The sequence below is a fragment of the Anas platyrhynchos genome, chromosome 10, assembly GCF_047663525.1.
Source record: "Anas platyrhynchos isolate ZD024472 breed Pekin duck chromosome 10, IASCAAS_PekinDuck_T2T, whole genome shotgun sequence".
Taxonomy (NCBI): Eukaryota; Metazoa; Chordata; class Aves; order Anseriformes; family Anatidae; genus Anas; species Anas platyrhynchos.
The window spans coordinates 255,315-276,525 of NC_092596.1; the positions used below are offsets into that span (position 1 = coordinate 255,315).

A 21,211-nucleotide genomic window follows, 5' to 3' on the forward strand; every position below is an offset into this window, starting at 1 on the left:
CTGATACGGGATGGGTATTGCTTCAGTGAGAAATGATGGAAAAAAACACAACACAACACATGTGTATGTGTTGTTGGGTATTTGGAAAAAAAAAAAAGAAAAAAAAAACAGGTTAATGAAAACTGCATGCTCAATTAGATGATTTTTTTGTTGTCATTGGTATGGAATTGTGGGCTTTACAACACAATATGTGTTATATATATATATTATGTATGTTTTATATATGTTTTATATATGTTTTAATAAAATAAGGAAATGATATTTGTTTTCTACGTTTGTGGTTTCCAAACTGTAGTTAATAAACATTAAACAAGATGCAATAGGATCTCGTTAACTCTTTTGTTTGAAAAAACAGTGGCCCTGATCGACAGGTGCAAGTGAGAGGAGACAATATTCAGTATTTCTCTATGTTGTCATTTATTGGTGAAGATGAAAGTCTGCAGTTCATGTTCATTACACTAGCATGACAACATGACCACAAGGGGGACTGTCTGGTAGTGAAAAGGAACTTCTGCATGGATTAAAAATCTTTGCCTTTCTTTATTCTGAACTGTTTTTCTTATGGCTGCTAGAGAGAGAGATTCTCTGCCTTAGAAATAAAACTGCCCAGGCTGTTCTGATAAACCTGTAGGGTTAAGGCACTTCTACCAAAACAGATTTCAAAAGGCAAGAAGTCAAAAAGCAACAATTCAGTAATCTGTGTACGCTTCTATATTAAGTTTTAAGATAACCTGGTTTATATTTAGTTCACACAAATTAACCAAACATAGCAGCATACAACCTAAGAAAAGCTTAAGAAATTTATTAGATGCACAGATAAAGTGCTGTAACAGAGAAACTTGTGTAAATCTATTCTAAAATAAATAAGGTACAGTTAAACCACCTTTGACTCGTTTTAACTCGGAAAGAAATAACCTAAGTTTTAATCATTTGAATTTTAAGGTCAAGGTGAAATATACCATAACTATAACAGTGGTTGTGATCTGTATCAACTATTTGAGGCTCCTGTTCCTCTTGAGGTCTCCCAGAAACAGGAAGGCTATTGCAAAATGTGTCCATTAGACATAGTTCCTTTTACAGAAACATTTTTGTAATAAAGTCTGGTTGCTCAAATACATGTTAAAATATTTAACAAGGAAACAATTTTCTCCTGATCCAGTCGATCTTTTAAACAAGACGATGTATTTTTCCTATGACGCAGCCCACAGGAGGGAACAGAAGTAAACATCCTCCTGAACTGAAGACTGTTTTGCTTGAAGAACTAAACTATTGCATTATTATATGAGAGCAAGAAATATCCATTTGGGTTATCCCTTTCTCCAAACATGGTGCCCAGTGATACATGTATTTTTGCCTTAATCTCAAAGGCCCGTTTGTCTCCAGGTAAGGTACGTTAAAAAGAGATTCCCTTTAAGCATCTTATCACAAGAGCTCTTACTGCCTTTCCATCCGGGGAAGCTTGTGTGTTAAACTGCCCTTGGAGTTTTGGATGCTACTAGATTTCTGTGCTCTGTTATCCATAATTTCAGGCACTTCGGGGCTAACATGGCTGTTTAAGTCAATGCAATAATATTACCAATATATTCAACACTCAGAAGAGTCACCACAGTTTCCTTCACACACTCAGGATTTCAAATTCTTCTTCCAATTCAAATAGCTTGTCAGTAGATTCAATGAGTTCTGTAAAAAAAGATAAAGAAAAAAATGCTTCTAAAGACATGCCTGATTTTGTTCACTTAAAAAAACAACTTTGAAAGACGCATTCCAGAAAAGTACTTTGTAAGAGTGAAAAAAAAAAATCTGTGCTAGCAATTGTATGGCTTGTTTGGATACATGCCTGCTATATATTGCTTGACACTCACAAAGGATAGTTATTCTACCTGTGATTATTCTTTTATTTGCTAACGAGGAACATAACATTGCACAATTAGGCTTTTAATCGGTGCCTTACCTGCTCCTGTGGTTGTCACTTCTGGTTTTGTTGGAGGTATGAAAGGAGGCCAGTGTGGCGGGTGCTTCTGGACCAGCTCAAACATCCGTAGACTCTGCTGCTTTAGAATCTCCTGAGGACAGAATGCTTTCATTTTAAAAGCTGGCTCGGGAGACGCTTCAAACACAAAACGTGTCTGCTTAATTGAAAGTGTTTTTTAATTACGCATGTCCATCAGGAAAATAAAGTCTTTATACAGACATACTGTGAAATCCAAGCACCATGGTCTCTGTAATACATCCCTAGTTAAAACACATCTGGAAGACAGATCTCTTGAACTGTACTACAAATTATCAGTCTTATCATCTTTTGATATCAGCTTTGATATCTGCAAACCTGTAATTTTGTTGACATGTAGCAAGCACACTAGGAATGTACAATATTTTCTGCTTTTTAAAAGAAAGTTGCTTGCATAGAACTCTCCTCAAGTTTTCTGTTGATCAATAGCACAAAAGACAGATCTATCAGCTCCTCCAAAGGGGAAAAAAAAAAAAAAAAAAACGCATCAGATTTTGAAGGACAGGTTTTGGTCAGGAAAAAAGGTGTTCCTGAAGCCAAACGCTATTCCTCTTCAAAGAGAAGTTACCTTCTGTCCTGTATTTCAGTTATTTACAAACTGTTTTCCTTAGATGATTTTTTTTTTTTTAAATAAATGCCCTTAGAGGTTGATGGTACTTTACATTCAGACGTCTGGTGCTTAGCTTAACAGCTGCATGCAGAAACATCCTCAAGTCTGTTTCCTGTGGCAGCCAGCACCTTCTGTTCTCCCTAGATCAGCAGGAGCTAGAGGCCTGCAGCACTTACAGAATCAGATCTTTAAGATAGCAGGGACTAACAGTCATAATTAGAACACGCAATCTATTATGTCAAACAATAAAAAAGGATCAGGAAGCAAATCATTGATACATCACTACAATATGGCAGTTAAACCTTAGTCATTTAGTGAGAATTAGAAGTTAAAAGCAAGTGTCACCCAGTAACACCTTCAAGTGTGGATGTTTACACCCATTTTCCAACTGGCAGGGTTTGTGGCTGGTAAAGTGCTGAACAATTTCCAATTAGCAATTCAGTAGTATTGCCTTACCCTGATGCTTTAATGCATTCTTCTCCATGGCTCATACAATTTGTATACAAAGGAAAATGCAAAGGAAAATTTTACAAAAAACAGACAATAAAAACCAGACTTTATAAAGAACAAATCGAGATGCTAAGTTCCCACTCTTACCTTTTGTACAAGACTACACCAGTTATCAAAATCACATTCTTCTTTGCAAAAGAAGCCCTTAGGGGAAAAAACAAACACACAGAGTTTTACCTTTGCAGATGGTAGGTATGTGGTACCAGCAGGTAAGGCGGTTTGACCTCTGATACAGTAATGCCCTGTACGATCAGTAGATATAAGACTCCAAATATGTGGCAGCTCTAGGGAGAGAACCCACGGGGAGAACAAGGCCCTGCAAACCCCTAACGAAATAGTCAAGCAAAAAATAGCAGCAGCTCCTGTGTGCTCCTCCATGGAGCGCCACCCAGTTCCTACAGTCCAGGTATCAGCAGAAGCTGAAAACTTGTAGATGATGGACCACCTAAGGAACACTTCCATTCTGGTATCTATACTGAAAATATTTGCTCTTCATTATGATTTTGTCTGTCTCGTTGCATCATGCCACATTTTGCACAGTTACGTAGTTAAGTATTAAAACAAAACAAAACAAAACAAAAAAACTTTCTAAAAAGCAGCAGTATTAAAAAACAGGTATGTGAATGAATGACAGATACCGGTATCTTTACAGATTGTTTAAAGCTTTAGAAACACATCCCACTGGTGACAACTGCCAATCACCCAATCACAGGATACTGGCATGGGATCAGATCCAATTTTTTCAAATACCACAGTACCCCCATGACATTTTGGCTGAATTACAAATAATACATTTGTATTTGTAATTTGGGGTGAAATACAATAATTCCACTTAAACAGTTTCAACTTATGATATAAAGTAAGTTTAAGTAACTTGTCTAGAGGTGACCAAACCTAAAGTAGTGATAGAATAAAACCCGTAAACCTGTTTCAGTTCCTTGCTCTGACCATTATAATGCCTCTTGAAAGAAGTAAAAGCTGCTCAGTAAAGAAAACAAAGCGAGCTCCCTACAGTACAGACAGCTCCCCACTTGCCCTAAGATTCTCCATGTAGTTATGTACAAACTACTATGTGTTGATCACAGAAGACAGCTTTGTGATCTTGGTTCTGTTCAAGGAGATGCATTGCTGCCCTTACCAATGTAGAGAGACATTACTTTGAGATAAAGTACATGCATTCAAGATTTCCTGACACTTACTAAAGCTACTGAAGGGTCCAAATTCATGATCTTCATTCTATGTGGGGCTTCCTGGCAGTGGAAACTCTCATCGTCAACCGTGCCATTTTCTTCTGAATCTACAAAGCTTTGAGTGGTGTGAGGGTCCAGATAGATCAGCTCATTGCCTGGATGGGTAAAAGCCGTATGTTAAAAATAAGCAAGTGACATTAATAAGCACTTGGTCCAGAACTGTAAAATAGAAATTAGATTGCCATTGCAGTCAGTATAATCTAGACTTTCCACCTAGGGATTCTTTAAGAGAATCGGAAGGTTTAGACACAGCGTTTCCCACAGGGTATTTAGTATAACTTCCTATTGTCACCTATTACTGTAATTTTTTGGTTGGTTATGTTCTATCTTTGTCACATACTTTTATTTTTCCATGTGAGATCCAGTACTTTTTTTTTTTTTTTTTTTTTAAATCTCAAGTGTTGTAAACACTAACATTTGACAGATGAAAAGGTACAGGATGTTCACAGATGCAATCTGTAATCCCATTAGGCATTCATTCAGAAATTGGAACAAAAAAGCCTAACTAAAACAGGTTAGGTTTTACAAAAGGACAAAATAGGGTTGCAAAATTTTGGCCCAAAGTGGGGTGAAATCTGAAGGAATGCATTTTAAATTAATTAGAGCAATACTTAATAACAGAAGGTATGCAAAAGGTGAAAAAGATACTGCTATCAGAAACAGTTTTGAAATACAAGAAAATAAAAGTGACATTTGACCAATACACTTGTCAAATGCTATCAGCTATTCTCAGTATGTTGCTCTTGTTGATGTCATCACTTATTTTTACACCTAGCTTTGCTGTTAACTTTCTGCTCCTGTTAAGGATCATCTCATACTGTTTCTAAACTCTTTTAGATATGCTTCTTCATTTATTTTATTCTATTCTCATCTTTCTTTACTTCTAGAGGTTCACGCTTAGACCCCTTACTATTTCCCCTTCAAAAAATGTTCTCTTTTGATCATCTGCACATTTGGAATAAGTTTCTTTTTTCCTTACCTAAAAATCCTATGAAATAATAGGCATTCTTTGGTTTCCCTCCTAATGCTCCCAAAGACTGTGGCATCTTAAAGCATTCCTAGGAGTTCAAAAGGAATAAAGGAAATTGTAATTCATTTCTTTACTGACATCACAGATACCCAAACTTATTTGACAGTAACGAGCAATGAATTGAAAGAAAACCTTACTTTAAATGCATAAATATATACGGGATTTATGTGATTTATCCCTAGTCGTAGAGGTATAATAAGCAAGAGGGCTTTCCAGCCTGTGCAGAGTCCTCCTGCCTTCTTGCTTCGGCCAAGAGCACTTCTGTGCAAATGTGCACTGCTGTGGGACGCGCTGCTGCTCTGAGGAGGGGACCAGCACATTTTTTCTGCGGGAATAAAACTAGAAATCAGTCAACGCACAGAGGAACACAAAGCAGATCTTCCTCTCAGTAGTGAATTAAGCTAGTTTGCCAGGGATCTTTATAGGGCACCCAAGACAAAACGAGCCGGGCATGGCAATTACAGCTATTTAGTAGAAGTAATTCTAGCAGACAGTATGTGCTGGCACGTCCAAGTGAGACGTTAGATCAATGATTGGGGGATGACAATTTAAGACTGCAGTGACATGTCCTATTAATGTTATTAATAGTGTCAAGCTTTGCCTATAAAACGCCAGAGAAATGAAATGGCAGCAATGATGACAGTAGAAATTCTTCAAGGAGCTCTTCACATCCAGTGATGTGAGCACGAAGTTGGCATCAGGGATCAAAAAAACACAACTGAGTTTGTATGTCCTTCTTCCCTCTTCTTACCCTTGCAAGACAAAGCCATGGCCCCCCAAGTATTTGTTCATGTTTAGATACATGCTGGCAAATGGAGTCAAATCAGAAACTGTTACCAGAAAACTGATGAGGTGTCACTTACTGATGTCTTCAATGGCCACCGTATTGTCCATAGATACATAAACTGCTAATGAATTCCATTCATCAAATAAAGCAAGCTTCCTAGAAAACATTAAGGTACTAATTAATATAAACTAGTTGGATCAAAAGGGTAGCTTTACACTCAGAACCATTTATTTATTTTTTTTTTTCTTAAGAAAAAACATCCTTTCTGCATTTTTTAAAGTCTCCATGTAAGAAAAAGAAAACTTTAAACATTAAATGTTTAATATCTTTAGAAAAATAGGTACTGAGTGGTACCAGGAAAAACATATGCGCTGCACCATGTGCAAACTGTTTTGTCTTACTGCTAAGTGCAGTGACAGTAACAGTTCAACTACATCAAGTTTATTACTTTTTATTGCACTCGACAGTCTCTGCAATGGGTTCTTGCCCAATTGTGTCTTTTCTCATCTGGAAAAGAAAAAAATTCCTATGCCAGTTTTGCAGATTACAGTGGAATTACTTCTGCCTGAGCCTGCGTGCACAGCAGAAATGGGGCGTTAAAAGCTAAATCAGCTAAGGGTTTGGGGCACCAAAACTTCAGTGGGAGACAGCAGCACACAGTTTTATGTCCACTTCTGCAAAATCCAAACCTTTGGGGAAGGGAGCTACACTCTTAAGCTGCACTGGCAGAATTAGCTGTTTCAAATAAGCCAGAAAGAAATGGGGGTGAGCGTTTCACCATGAAAAACTTGGCCATGAAAGATCTGGAGTCCAGGGCATGCTTCAGCTCCCCTCCCTCTTCAGATCATGTGCCTGTTCCAGGGTGTCAAAGACTTGCTGCTGAGCTCGCAGGACCTGTAGCCTAGCCCCTGCCTGAGGTAAGACACCTCCACGTACCCCTGGAGAACTGAGCAGCCTCAGTTCCTTTCAGTGTGGCTCCCAGACTATGAGGAGCTGCCCATCTTTATCCAGTAGCCTTGCTGGCAGAACTGCTGCTCAGAAAGGGAGGAATTGCAGCTCAGTTCCCTCCTCAGCCGAGATGGCTTCTCTCTGATGTTTCACACCACCACTCCGACCTACACGGTGGCACTCTCGACCTGCCAGAGCTGTGCCACTGTGCAGAAAGGAATATACATCTGTGGTGTGACTGGTGAGGGCATGCAGACGGCATAGCAGGAGACTTTCCTGCAGTTTCTTCTCCTCAGGCTCTTCCTTTATTAAAATTTAGAGGTCACCCATTCCCAACTCAGTACCTGCACACCGAGCTGTGGCATGACATTCCATGCTGCACTTGTAAAGAGATGGCAAGTACATTCCTGACTGTGGGACAGGGGGAGATGCAGCCTTCAAAACTCTGCCTGGGCCTTGTCTTGGCTGCCCCAGGGGAGTACGTTCTGAATGAGACTGGTATGATCTCACTTACTTTAGTACTTGAGCAACTGTATTTGGTCCAAACCATTCTCCAATTGACTTCCCCTCTCCAACACCCACCTGTGCTGTTTTCATAGTGAAAAAAAGACACACGTACACAAAATCAAAGAAAAATGAGACCATAAAGAATGTGGGAACAATATACAGTAAATACCGTGACTGTCAAACATTCTAGAGTAACTGCAATCTGTATTTAGCAATAACAATTATTTTCTCAATCTATGCTCTTTTCAAAACTTAGGGAGTGCCAGTTTCTTTAATAAACAAAAGGCTTCTAAACTACAATGAGAATTACAAGTTAACAAATGTTAGTGCCCTTTATTACAAATTACAGCAATAAGCTACAAGACTGCCTATTCTAACATTACTGACTCTGGTACCCAAGGCTTACAGAGTTTATCAAGAGCTAGATTCTAGTACATGGCTTTATTTAGGTCTCAGGGAATGTTTCTGTACTACTAGTCTTTGCGCCCATCTGCATACCTTTTTATTTTTATATAAGCATACACATTGTCTTCACATCCACTTTTTAAAATTATGAATTAACATACTGCAAATTAGTGATTCAACACAGTAGAAATTTCAGTGGAAAAAACCTGAAAGTTTATGTTTGTTCTTACCCATCTGGTGGATTGAATAACAGCAAGCCTTCCTGTCGAGAAAGCATCGTAGGATTCTGTGATATTCTTCTGGTTGTTTTTTGTGTTTTTCCCATTGCCAATCTGAAAGGAAAAATTGATATAGAATAAAAAATGGTGACGTTTTCATTACACTGATCAAATGTCTAGACAGCAGAAAGCTTTATAATGAGATGTTAAAAGACATTTCAATTCATCTCGAATATTTACATTTTGTGTAGAGCTCCTAGAATTCCAAGCTTGTTATTTATCATCAAGCTGCCCTTTATCATCATAGGCTAGATTGTAAAAACAGGGAAAATAAAACAAAACAAAAACATCAACTGCAAACATATTCTGACGGATCATGCTGCGTGTTGATAGCCATTCCAGTATCTCTGAGCTTCCAAGATTATTTAAAAGTACAGGCTGTGTTTAGACCTTGTTGGATTTCTAAGCACCCATTAAATAACAACATAAGATCCATACAGAAAGTCCAAACACTCCACTGGCAGCATCCTGGGATGTGACATGCATGCTTAAGAGCTTGCACCAGGGGGGTTTGGACCTCGTGCTGCTGACAAGTGAGGAGTGAAGAGAAGGGTAAGAGCACTGTCCCACGGTGGCAGGTTTTCCCTTGGCCTCAACTTGGGTGTTACACTTGGGTGAGGTTTATAAAATAATGGCGACAGGATTCCCCATTTGTTCTCCTTCTATGCCTATTTCTCTGCGTCAGGCTGGGATGATTTCACCCAGCTGAATATGAATTGATTCATTAGGAACTGTTACCAGGGCATCAAAGAAAGTCTCACTAATAAATTCAGGGTTTGTGCTTTTAATGGAGTACTTACGAAGAAGCGTCTGCAGACAATACCGAAGTTCCCTCAGGACCAGCACTCACCTCTCCCTAAGTGTCTGCAGATCAGTGCTTGGGCCAGCATCATCTGCCCGCATCGCAGCATACATCCCCAGCCAGCGTCCGACGAAGGACCCGTGCCTCCTGTTAGGAAAGTTCAGCACAATCAGTGCAGGCTTTCAACTGGGTGCAGCACCACAGAGGACATTTCAGAGTGCTAGAAAACAGATAGGGCTGCTGAAGCCTCCATGAACTGTCCTACAGATAAAAGGCACACAGCAAGACTTTGGTTCCATGCTGTTGGTCTAATTCTAATCTCTGCATTGCACAAATAAACAAAATTCATTTATTCCTTGTGGAGCTGACTTACTCTTTTCATTCTTCAAGCAGCATTCACAAACCATTTACTGCATGCTATACAACATGATCACCTGTTTACATACAGACATAAATAAACACTGATTTTAATAATCTTCATGTTTGCATAAACAGTTAAAATGATGCTCAAAATGCGCTAATACTCTAGAAATATTTTCCCAGCCTACGATGCCATCACTTATCTTGCTATTTAATTTAGAACAATGCAGCAAATCTGCAGTATACTCACCAATAGGCGAAAACTTTCTTCTATACGTAAACCACGTTAAACCACAGTAAACCACACGTGAACACACCTTGGCTTATTGTCTGACTTTGGCTTATGGTGCGTCTGTTGCTGTGTCCAGCACAGTGCAGCCCCCAGATTGCTACCAAAACCTTGCCACAAACCTCAATCCCCCTGTTAAAAGAGACCCTCTTGTTTGTTGCCCTTCTTTCGACACTCTCTAACAGGTTTATGTCTTTTTCTTATACTGTGGAGCCCAAAACTGCACTCAGTACTCAGTACATGGAATACCAACAGAGACTGCCTGGCATTTTCTCTTCTCTGCAGAAGCTCTGTTGCTAACACTGTCCAGAAATCACCACTGTCACAGACAGTAGTAGCATTCCCTCCTCCCACAGTTTGTTCTTCCCCCCAAGACTTAGACACCACCCAGAAAAAGAAGAATAATAATACTAATAAAATAAAATAAAATAAAATAAAATAAAATAAAATAAAATAAAATAAAATAAAATAAAATAAAATAAAATAAAATAAAATAAAATAAAATAGTCAAAAGCCATCAGGAAGGCAGTGGTGCAGACTGTGGAGAGCCTGGGTTCAAATCCTTCTTCTGTGAGGCTCTGAACCTATATCCCACCACAATCTCTCTGCTAATGTATGGCAGGGAAAGGAGGAAGAAAGAACATATCTCCTGCACTTTCCATTTATTGTTGACTGACAATTCTGTAGAGTTATAAAGCCTCAATCAGTGAGATACAGGGTTCTTCTCACATTGTCTCACTGTGCCCTAAGCGGAACAGCTCTCATTTAATAGATGCTTCACCACAAAATCATGAGTCATCTGCAGTTTTGAACTTTTCTGGGATCAAGTCCCTTCAGATGGTTGAGGAATCTGCTCCAGCACCTATGTAAACTGGTGCTCTACTAAGCTAGTGAGTGAACAAGAGAGAAATCCTCTGCTAGATGACTTGACAAATTGGGTCTGAAAATAGTGTTGAGGCAGAATAGTCCACGATTTTTGCCTTGGGTGCACAGAGGGATTGGGTGTTGTAGACTTCTTTTATTCTTCATTAAGATAAACATTTTCAAAAATGTGCTTGTTCAACCTTGCTCCCACTGTGTGCATGGGAGGGAGATAACTGAAAGTGGGGAGCGTTGCTTGGATCCTGCAAGTGGCTGAGGTCCAGTGGGGTTGGAGGCTTTCTTCCTCCTTTTGGAAATGCAAAGCAACCCTGCACCTCCCCTGCACTTGCAGAAGGATCGTGACAGCCCAAAGCACAGCGGCTTTGTAATTGCTGCATACACTTCGATCGGATTTACGTGGCAAGGGTTTGGTAGCAGGGGCCTGCAGGGATGGCATCTGTGAGTACAATCCAGACAACAGCCAGCTCCAGATAGCTCCAAAAGGGCCCCGGCGCTTGCCAGAGCTGAGCCAATAAGCGATGTTGTTTGCACCTCTGGGAGAGCAGATGGAAGAAGGGGGAAATACTGCTGCACAACAGAAGCTGGTAGAGCAAGGAGTGAGAAGCAGCCCTGCAGCCCCCAAGGGCCGTGCAGCAGGAGGCAGGAGGTGCTCCAGGCTCACAGCAGCAGTTCCCCTGCGGGCTGTGCAGGGAGAGGCCCCTGGTGGAGCAGGCTGTCCCCCTGCACCCATGGGTCCCCCATGGAGCAGATCTCCACGCTGCTGCCCCCCTGTGGGTGGAGGAGCCCCCGGTGGAGCAGGTGGCTGTGGCCTGGAGGAGGCTGCGGCCTGTGGAGAGCCCCCGCAGGAGCAGGCCCCGGGCCGCAGCTGCAGCCATGGAGAGGAGCCCCCGCAGGAGCAGGGGGGCTGGGGGGAGCTGCTGCCCATCCGTGGGGGACCCGTGCTGGAGCAGTTTGCTCCTGGGGGATGGATGGATGGATGGAGCCTGTGGGACGGAGCCGTGTGGGAGCAGTGCTTGAGGAGCTGCTGCCTGTGGGCAGCCCGTGTGGGATCAGCTGGGGAAGGGCGGCATCCCATGGGAGGGACCCCACGGGGAGCAGGGGCAGGGAGGGACCCTGAGGGTCACTCTGCTGAGTCTGCTTTGCCCGTCACGATACTTGTTGAGCCATCGCCCTGTCCTTATCTCAGCCCTGGAGCCCTTTGCATCGTATTTTCTCCCCCTTTCCCTTTGAGGAGGGGGAGTGAGAGAGCGGCCGTGGTGGAACTCGGCTGCCCACCCGCTTCGAACCACCGCAGTTGCAAAGTCCTGGGAAAGATTTCTTTCAAGAAATTAAACAAGGTGTTTAACAAAGAAATGCAGAGTTTCCTTTTGAAGGCTTCCTGGAGAATTGGGCTTCTTTCCTATTCCCAGCTCAGAGGAAGGGAATTGTTGATTTCACCTTCTTTTTTCTGACATGGAAATCAAAGGTGAACTGCTCTACAGGGACGGGCAACGTCTCAGAATCAAGCTCTTTTGCTCTGTAGTCCTTTCTCAAGGAAAAGATTGATCACACACCTTCCACAGATGTAGGGGAGCAGGGAATAATTTGGGAACTACTCTAATTCAAGTCAGTTTGGGCATAGTGGCACTTCCCTAGCTGTTTCTGAGACAGACGCATTAGCAACAGAGAGTGTTGTGCCGTCACTGGGAGGCGCCTGCGGTGATGACTTCAGAAACAGAACTGAATTGTGTCACCACAGCACTTTGGCAACAGCTGCCTCCGTGCACGTTTAGCTGGGAGGCACAGAGAAGGGTGCTGGATGCGATGAAACCACGTGAGGATTTGTGGATCTCCCCTTGAGGTGCACAGAGAGGGACCATGCCCTTCTGTAAGTGTTTTGATGCTTGGCTGAGGAAAAAAATGTGGTTTTGTTGTGAATGCTTCATTGTAGTATTCTGTAGTTTGTGTCAAGTCCTTACAGAAGCCTCAAGGTTGGTACTTTGCTCAATGATGGAGCTGCACAGAGTGAGAACAGACCCAATGTACGGGTGAGGGCCTCTGCACGTTCTCTTCTTCCTACAGACGATCAACAAATAAGGGGAGACAGAGAAGAGTGTGCTGTGGTCCTCCCATAGACCGCAAGTACTAAAGCATAAACAAGAGGCTTAAGAGTCCCCCTGTCATGTTAAAATTCAGGCAGCAATGGACTTCCTCACACGGGCTGGCCTGTCGACTAGTGTCTCAGGCTGTGGCGTATGAAGATGCACTCCATCTGCTTTCAGGGTAGCAATGGCAGTGGGCAAGCTGCCTGACCTTAACATTTGTCATTTCATTTCTCACCTGAGTTTTGGTGGTTCTACACGATTCATTCTTGGACTAGAAAAAAAAAAAAAAAGTGAATTTGGATCAAAATAAAAGGATAAAAGGATTTCCTTTCCATTAATTACATGTTCTTACCTTTGTAACAGATTTGGTTATTGACTTAGAAGGCAAATATCTGGCCAGACTGCAAGACTTGTGCTCGCAGCGTGGGACAGCTCTCGTAAAGGTGATTCAGGGCAGTTTCTGGAAAACAAGACATCAGATCTCCAAAACAGCTTTCTTTGTGCTAATGTAGGAAGGGTGAGTAAGTGTAAAGGTAAGAGCCCAGATACCGTAAGAAGCAGAAAGTGTGAAGGAAACTTCCTTCTGGCTGATACAGCTCCATATCTAGTTGTCAAGTATGAAGAGAGCAGTGCTAAGTTTCTTGGGGAGAGGTAAAAAAGAAGAGACTGGGAGATTGTAAAAGGAAAAAGTGGGATTCCCTATTTCAGGAAATCCTAGGAACTGGAAATAGAGATTGGAAGAGTGCTTTAAGCCAAGACAGACATGTTTTAAAACTAAAACGCAGGAGTTGAATGAACCAAGAAATGAATCCCTTTTGATTATGCAGTTGTGTCCAGTGTTATCTTGGGAAATATGGTTTCCACATAAAAAGTATCTGGGGCTTGAAGTTCTCCTAAGGCCCTTCTCTGTGTATTCCCTACTGTTTGGTAAGCGCTGAGGTCACACTGCAGACAGCAGCACGTCCTCTCCCCACTACTTAGCTGTCTGTTCTCACAACACGTCTAGGAACAGAATGGCTTGGACACAACTGCGCCTAGGACCGAGTTCATTCAAGCTGCTGGACGAGGTAAAAGCTCTGGACAAGCGAAGGGGAGGGAGGGATGGGTGGACATACAATATGATCACTTTAATCTCATTTCTCTAAGAATCCTGGCTGAGAAAACAAAACAAAACAGAATCAAAAAGAACAGAACAGAACAAATGAAGCAAGCAGCTAGCTTGCTGGAGACATTGTCTGGGAAGCAGTGAAAACACTTGCAAACAAAAACACGTCAAACGACTAACTCTTTGAGCTTAATTCTAATCCAACAGCATAACCTCAAAGTCCTGTTTCTGTTCGTAACAGGCTGCTACAGTAACATGTCCCATTGGATGACTTTGCAGCATAGATGTCAGGAATGCAGCTTGGGATCCCCTCCTTCTACTCAGAGTTCACTTTGAAGGGATGAGCAAGTAATTCTTCCTGGGTTGACGGAAATCTAAAGTCTGTTTTCTAACACTCTTGCAGACGCTTCTCTGTCCATCGGCCTGTCCTGCCAACTCTGGTGTGAGTGTGAAGTTGTGGCAAGAGGGATTTCCCATTCCTATTTGACCTGATGGACACCAGCTTTCCTCGGAAATGGCTGATGTTGCTGAGGAGGCAGCAGTATCAAAGCCCTTGCTGATGAAGGTACAACCAGCTGGGGAGGCTTTGGCATTTCTGCACAACGCTGCTCCCTGACTGTCACTCCAGACTCAGATTCGGAAAGAAGCAAAGCAAGCTAGAGGAAAACTGGATGTCCTGGTAATTTTCTTTTTCTTTTATTTCTTCATTCTTCACTTGTAAGAAAATCTAAATCTTAACCCTTTGTTTGAAAACACGGCTTTACGGAAATGCTTATGGGTGTGCTCCTTCACCTTGTGTGGAACCTGCTTCACCTCGCTTCAGCTATAGGACACCTATGCTCCAATTTATGCTTCCCATGATAAAGCGGTGTTCTTTCGGTGTTCTTTTCTGTGATGCTTGCAGGCGAGGTTGAAAAGAGTTGTCAGTAGGATTCTTCGTTTCCTTTGCAGTATCCAAAGCTCCGTATTACCGTGGATCTTCTCCTCTGATCTGGAAAGCTTCACAGGCCAAAAGAGAATTGAGATGAAGAAGGAAATAGAGAATGCTGACCAATATTGCCAAGTACCACCCGTAAGTTTTGTGAAAGAATCCGGTGCATTTCTGTAGTGGTAGAAAGTTCATAAAATCATCGTCGTGCACTTGAAGGCAAGCAATGCTGTAAAAATGAAGAATGCAAGGCCCTGCTTAAGGACAATCTTCAGGCTGCTTCTAGATCAACAGCTTATTTGCTTCTTCCACAACCTCATCTCCGCTTGCTTAGAAGTTGTGAAGGTCGGAAGCACACTCCGTCTTTTTCATCCCCTCTGTGTATCTTTTCCCTGACAGCAACTTCTGTCTTGGCTCTTCACATCCAGCCAGAGCAGTTGCTTTGCCTCCGCAACCTGCAGGCTGACCTCTCGTGTGTACCTGTGCTGGACTGAGGGTAATGCTTGTAACGCACACAGATGCTGCATTCACTGTGACTTTTAGAAAAGAGAGCAAGAAGCTAACCTGCACAGCAGACTCTTAGGTTTCTGTATCTCTCTCTCTCTCTCTCTCTCTCTCTCTCTCTATCTGCATATATATTTCAGTACTTATTTACTTCTTTAAAGATACCTTAAATAGAATAGATACTTTAAGAAAGCTTACTTGTTCTTCCCCTTTCCTTGTTTTTAACGTTTGCTTTTCTAACCAATCCTTAATGTTACAACATTGGATTGATGCAGTACTCAGTCCTTAGAAGTTCTCAAAGCACATCAGTGATTTCTCTATTTCTCAACCTTTCCATCTTCATTGAGATCTCTCATCTGAATTTAGGTAGGAGGTGAAGAAGAACACTGCAAGCAGCTGAAGCCGTATCAGACACATGCTTCTGCTAGGAAGTCATTCCGAGTGATTCCACGGTGTACTTTAGACAGGTTTGCTCTGGTCCTCTGGACTCGGCATCCCCAAGGGATATTTCAAAGCTCTCGGAAGGACCCGTCATTATCTCTGACACTGCAGCCTCCAGTAGGAAGGGGTAGATATTCCTTGCCCTTGTGCAAAGGAACTACTCAGTTAGCTGTTTCTAACCCAAATCTCGTTGTTGTCTTCTATTGACAGACACCACCCGGCTAGCCAAGCTAAACCACTGAAAATGGAAGGAGTGGGACATCTTCCAAAGCCTGCTGCTGCTTCTAAGCAGAACTGCGCTGTAGGTGGGGACACAGCAAGAGGAAACGTCCAGGCCACGGTGGAACTGCAAGGCACCTGTCTGAGCCACACAACGAAGTCAGCGATTCCCAGTTGGAGACTGTTGCTCGACCAGTGACACAGCAGCTGGAGCGCTTCTGGTTGCTGCTGATGGGTTCCCGTGAATCAGCCAGGGACAGGAGCTATGAGAACGACTGAAGCGATTTGAAGTTACCCGAAAGAAAGAAGAGAGGAGAGAAGAAGACAAGAGGGGAGGGAAGGGGAGGGAATAAAAGGAAGGGAGGGGAGGGGAGGGGAGGGCAGGGGGAGGGTAGGATAGGATAGGATAGGATAGGATAGGATCGGATAGGATCGGATAGGATAGGATAGGATAGGATAGGATAGGATAGGATAGGATAGGATAGGATAGGATAACATAGGATAGGGTAGGGTAGGGTAGGGTAGGGTAGGGTAGGGTAGGGTAGGGTAGGGTAGGGTAGGGTAGGGTAGGGTAGGGTAGGGTAGGGTAGCATAGCGTAGTGTAGCGTGTTAGAGGGGAGGGGAGCATAGGAGAGTATAGGGTAGTGTAGGGGATCGGAGTTTAGGGGAGTGTAGGGTAGGATACGGGAGGGGAGTGTAGGAGAGTGTAGGGGAGGGGGGCATAGGGTAATGTAGGGTAGTGTAGCGAACGGGAGTTTAGGGTAGGATAGGGGAGGGAAGTGTAGGAGTGTGTAGGGTAGTATAGGGGAGGGGAGTGTAGCAGAGTATAGGGACAGGGAGCATAGGGGAGGGGGTGTAGGGGAGGGGAGGAGACGGGAGGGGAGGGGAGAGGATGGGGGGGAGGGGAGGGGAGGCAAAAGTGGGGAGAGGAGGCAAAAGAGGCGAGGGGAGGGGAGGGGAGGAGAGGGGAGGGGAGGGGAGGGGAGGGGAGGGGAGGGGAGGGGAGGGGAGGGGAGGGGAGGGGAGGGGAGGGGAGGGGAGTGCTACCATAAATAAAATTGCCAAATACATGACATTTTGGATCTGGAGCCAAATCTTTGTGTACATGTCCTCTCCCCGTAGCCCCACGTGCTGACCACCCACCCGAATCTATCATACTGTTGGTCAGAAAGAACAGGGAGCATAGGGGAGGGCAGGGGAGTGGAGGGAAGGGAAAAGAGGGGATGGGAGGGGTGGGGAGCGCTACCATCAATAAAATTGCCAAATACGATGAAGGAGCAGCAGAGCCTGCAACCTCCAGTCCCCAACATCCTCCAACCACCCCCCACTGCTCCGTGGGAAATAGATAGAAGAATCAAGACTGAGGTTTAGCCTGGGATGGAGGTAGTGTGGCGAGGTGGTTTTCTGTTTGGTTGGTTGGTTGGTTGGTTGGTTGGTTGGTTGGTTTTAAAGTTTTTAAATTCTCACTGTCCTACTTTGTGATCAGTTGGCAATAAATTCAATTACTCTTCCCCAAGCCAAGTCTGTTTTGTCCATGAAGCCATCTTCCAGTCCTGAAGTAAGAAAGGAAACAGACCTGCAAGCAACTGTTACACAAGTGCAGGAAGAGTGACAAAGGAGGGTTTTGAGGCATGAAGTTACTGCAAGGATGCTCTGCTCTTTCCTCACTTCAGTATGAAAAGCACGGCACTAGTGGGTGGTCTGTGGTGGTAGTTGTTTTTTTGTTGTTTGTTTGTTTGTTTGTTGTTTTGTCAGCTCCACCCCACAGTATTTTGCTTGTTCTACTTGTTTTGGTGTGCCCCCATTCCCTCCCTCAAGGTAAAACATCCCTAGGGGCCATAACTTGCTGTTAGCAAACAAGATCTTGCAAAAGAGTGAAGTTAACATGGCACCACCTGCACTGGTGTATAAATAGTTCAAATATTTTCCCTCACTTTCCTGTAACTTTCCTGTAAATTGCTGGTCAGGAGATAACAAGTGGAGAAATTTAGGATAAGAGAGAGAAAGTTGTGTTTCCTATTGCCCTGGAGTTTCTGTTGGTCTGGCCACGGAAATGGAGTACTCAAAATCCTCAGGACACTCAGTTTATACCAGATTTATCCTAAAACTGCAGTATTTCTAGGCCCTTGGGATTCTTATCAATTAAAACATACTTTTTCACGCACAGAAGATGCAAAAAAGTGCGTCTACTGCAGTATGCAGACAGAGCCAGTCCTGTTTCTTGATTCCTTCTGCCTTCTGCCTGAAGAGCAGCAGACAATCGAGTTCTTGTCTTCAGTAGCTACGGCCTTAACCAACTGTGCAGTCTGTCCATTCATACACAGAGGAGGAAAAATAGCGTGGAATAACTCCTCTCCTTTGTGCTAACAGAGGAGGGTAAAGCTTCCTCACTCCAACCCCACCGAGGCCAACCAGTCAGCAGTGCACGCCAGAGCCTCTGTCTCTTCCCCGTCTCATGATGTGCAGCTGGATCACTCTCCCTTCTATCCCCAGGATCGCTTTCAGCACAGTCACAGAAGGGTCAGACTCACAGCTTTAGGACCCATCAGAAGAGGCTTTCCCTCTTCTGCCACCACACCACACCCCCTATACACATGCAATTTCACACATGCAAAGAGACACCATGGATTGGGGAGTTGCACAGAGAGGAGACCACACCCGTTTGCCTGCCTGCAGTTTGACACCAGTAGGGAGGTAATTCCGGTCAGGAGTTTCCATAGAGATGACAGAATATGGCCCTAGGGTCCTGCTGCTTCTTTCAGCCCTAATTCTTCAAATCCATAGGAACGGAAGAAACCTTCCCAGCCAAGTGCTGCATATCTTGAAGGTTGGAGAACCCACAGCCTTCTGCTTCATTTCATTTTAAAGATCAATCCCAATGTCACTCCCATAGAAGTAGTGGAAGCCATCTGGCTGGCTTGGCTTTCTCTCCAAAGAAGACCAAATGAGAGTTGGTCACGGGTGAGGATGAGCCCTGACAGTTCCTGCATTTTGGTTCTCCTGCAGCCCACAAAGCTCTCACTGCCTTGCCTGAATTTGAACCCCTTTGGAACCAAATCTACAGATTATCTCTGTAAATCCAAAACAGCACTTATTCACCATGTGAACAACAAATGCCTGGGATGGTTAACAGCACTTAGGTGCAAAAAAGAGCCCCCGCAGGAGCAGGCCCCGGGCCGCAGCTGCAGCCATGGAGAGGAGCCCACGGGGAGCAGGGGCAGAGAGGGACCTTGGAGGAGGGAACTGTATCCTCTTTTTTCATCGGTGCTGAGATTGAGGATCAGGATTTCGTGGTAGGAATTTGTTTAGATGAACCAATTTACCTCCATATGGGTTTTGTATGTTTGTTTCACCTTGTCTTGCAGGACCATCTTGGCTGGGTCTGCAGTGTTGTGCAAAAGTGAAGTTTTTCACAATAAAGAGCAGCTTTTTTTTCGGGGAAAAGGCTGAGGTGGCCTTCATCAGAGTCTTGTGACCTGAAAATGCAGAAAATGGGTGCATGGCTGGCTGGCTGGGTGGGTGGGAGTTGGGAATTCAGCCTTGGGATCAGAACTGGGACGTTGTTGGGATAGGAAATGATCAGTGGGATGGGAAGTGATGATGGGGATAGGAACTCATTGGGATGGGATAAATGGGTTTTATTTTTATTGCATTAAATCCACTTTATTGACTGTGTTGTACAGTATGGCGTTGTTTTATTACTATAAAATTATGATGATTATTATTTACTCTTATTAATTAAACAATTTTTATACGTTATTATATTATAAATTATAAATATTAATATTTATTATATTGTTTTTATTCCTTTTCTACCCTATTAAACTCTCTTTATCCCAGTGCACTGGTTTGGACTTTAGTTTTCCTTCCGAGTCGTTGTGGATTCACTCCGGATGGGGGGACATTAGCGAACGCCTGTGTGCTTCAGATCCAAGGTCACCTTTGCCCTCAACTCAAGATACATGTTTGCATCTATTGTCGTGAAACAATGTTAACAACATCAACAAAAAAGTTCCCTACTTGCTAGCAGCATCCCTACGTTTGCTGGGGTCTGCTCTGTGCATTTTGAAGACCGTTCCATGCTATTCAGCCCCTTCAGGAGGAAATGGATGGTTCTAGGAAAATGCGTCTTGACCTGATGCAAAGCTGTGACTCAGCACCCTGCAGCCCCGGCAACCCCTGGCATTTTACCTGCAGCCCCTCCAACAACTCTGATGTTCCCTGCATCGACTTCAACCACTGGGGTGGGACCTGAGGCCCCTCAAACCCGTGTCACTCGCCCTGCAGCCCCTCCAGCCCCTGGCATGTTCCCTGCAGCACCTCGAGCCCCTGGCATGTTCCCTGCAGCCACTCCAAGCCTGGCACAGGCCCTACAGCTGGCTGCGGGGACTATCCAGAAATCTGCTCCAGAAATACAGTGATGGCAAGGAGCCCTCCACTTCATTCTTCCTTTTTTTTCTAGCTGGAAGCATTCAGAGTTGTCAACGGAATTGGTTTGGAGGAGTAGGAAAGACAGAATTGCTGGGTTTCTGCTTTCTCCCAGAAACTATCAGACCACAACATGACAGTTGTCTTTCTTTTACGTAATTTTACACCTGGATCTTTCTCACTTTTATGAGTGTGGGGTATTCCTTCTTTCTCCCTTTACCTTCCTCCCTTCCTCCCTCCCTCCCTTCCTTCCTTCCTTCCTTCCTTCCTTCCTTCCTTCCTTCCTTCCTTCCTTCCTTCCTTCCTTCCTTCCTTCCTTCCTTCCTTCCTTCCTTCCTTCCTTCCTTCCTTCCTTCCTTCCTTCCCTCCTTTCATTCTGTCTGTCTGTCTGTCTGTCTCTCTTTCTCTCTTTCTGTCCAGCACTGATTTTATGGCTACGTGTGCATATCCACAGTGTAGAGTTTTCTCCGTTCCGTTTCTTCCCTGAGTCTTGCCCCTCTTCCCTGCAACTGAACAGCATTGCCTTGATCAAGGAAGTGGCAACATGCGGCTTACACAGTAACCTGCTGAAATTACAGCTATAACCATGGAGCACAGCTGCCGATCAACACAAGACCACCAATCGCTCACATTTCTAAACTGCTCGTCACAATTCTTCCGTATGTAGGCTGTGATGCTGCTCATTTCTTAAGCACCCATCCATTTCTTCTCTTCCCAGACCCTCAAGGTGTCCTGGTCAAACCACCTCCCTTCCTCTTGCCCCATCTGGCTCTCCCACCTTCCTTTTCCCTCAAGGCTCAACTTTTTTTTTTTTTTTTTCAGCATAGGAGCTCCAT

At 43.7% G+C, this 21,211-nt stretch overlaps 1 protein-coding gene across 1 annotated transcript; it reads right to left on the reverse strand.

Moving 5' to 3' along the window:
* Positions 1-1,062: 1,062 nt before the first annotated feature.
* Positions 1,063-11,102, reverse strand: LOC140003348 (cysteine protease ATG4A-like). Its single transcript, XM_072043095.1, has 12 exons — positions 11,088-11,102; positions 9,746-9,812; positions 9,184-9,282; positions 8,286-8,387; positions 7,658-7,730; positions 6,272-6,351; positions 5,546-5,733; positions 5,358-5,436; positions 4,328-4,473; positions 3,216-3,272; positions 1,952-2,063; positions 1,063-1,680 (listed from the first exon to the last, which is right to left on the reverse strand). The coding sequence occupies exons 1-12, from the start codon at positions 11,100-11,102 to the stop codon at positions 1,616-1,618; spliced, it is 1,083 nt and encodes a 360-aa protein (XP_071899196.1). The 3' UTR covers positions 1,063-1,615.
* Between the last annotated feature and the right edge of the window lie 10,109 nt (positions 11,103-21,211).

Excerpts from the sequence above, each read along its gene's own strand:
- LOC140003348 (XM_072043095.1), bottom strand. Across the intron at positions 5,734-6,271 it reads GGTGGCCATTGAAGACATCA|AAAAAATGTGCTGGTCCCCT; the intron begins GTAAGTGACACC and ends TTATTCCCGCAG. Across the intron at positions 4,474-5,357 it reads TTATTTCATAGGATTTTTAG|GCAATGAGCTGATCTATCTG; the intron begins GTAAGGAAAAAA and ends TTACCCATCCAG.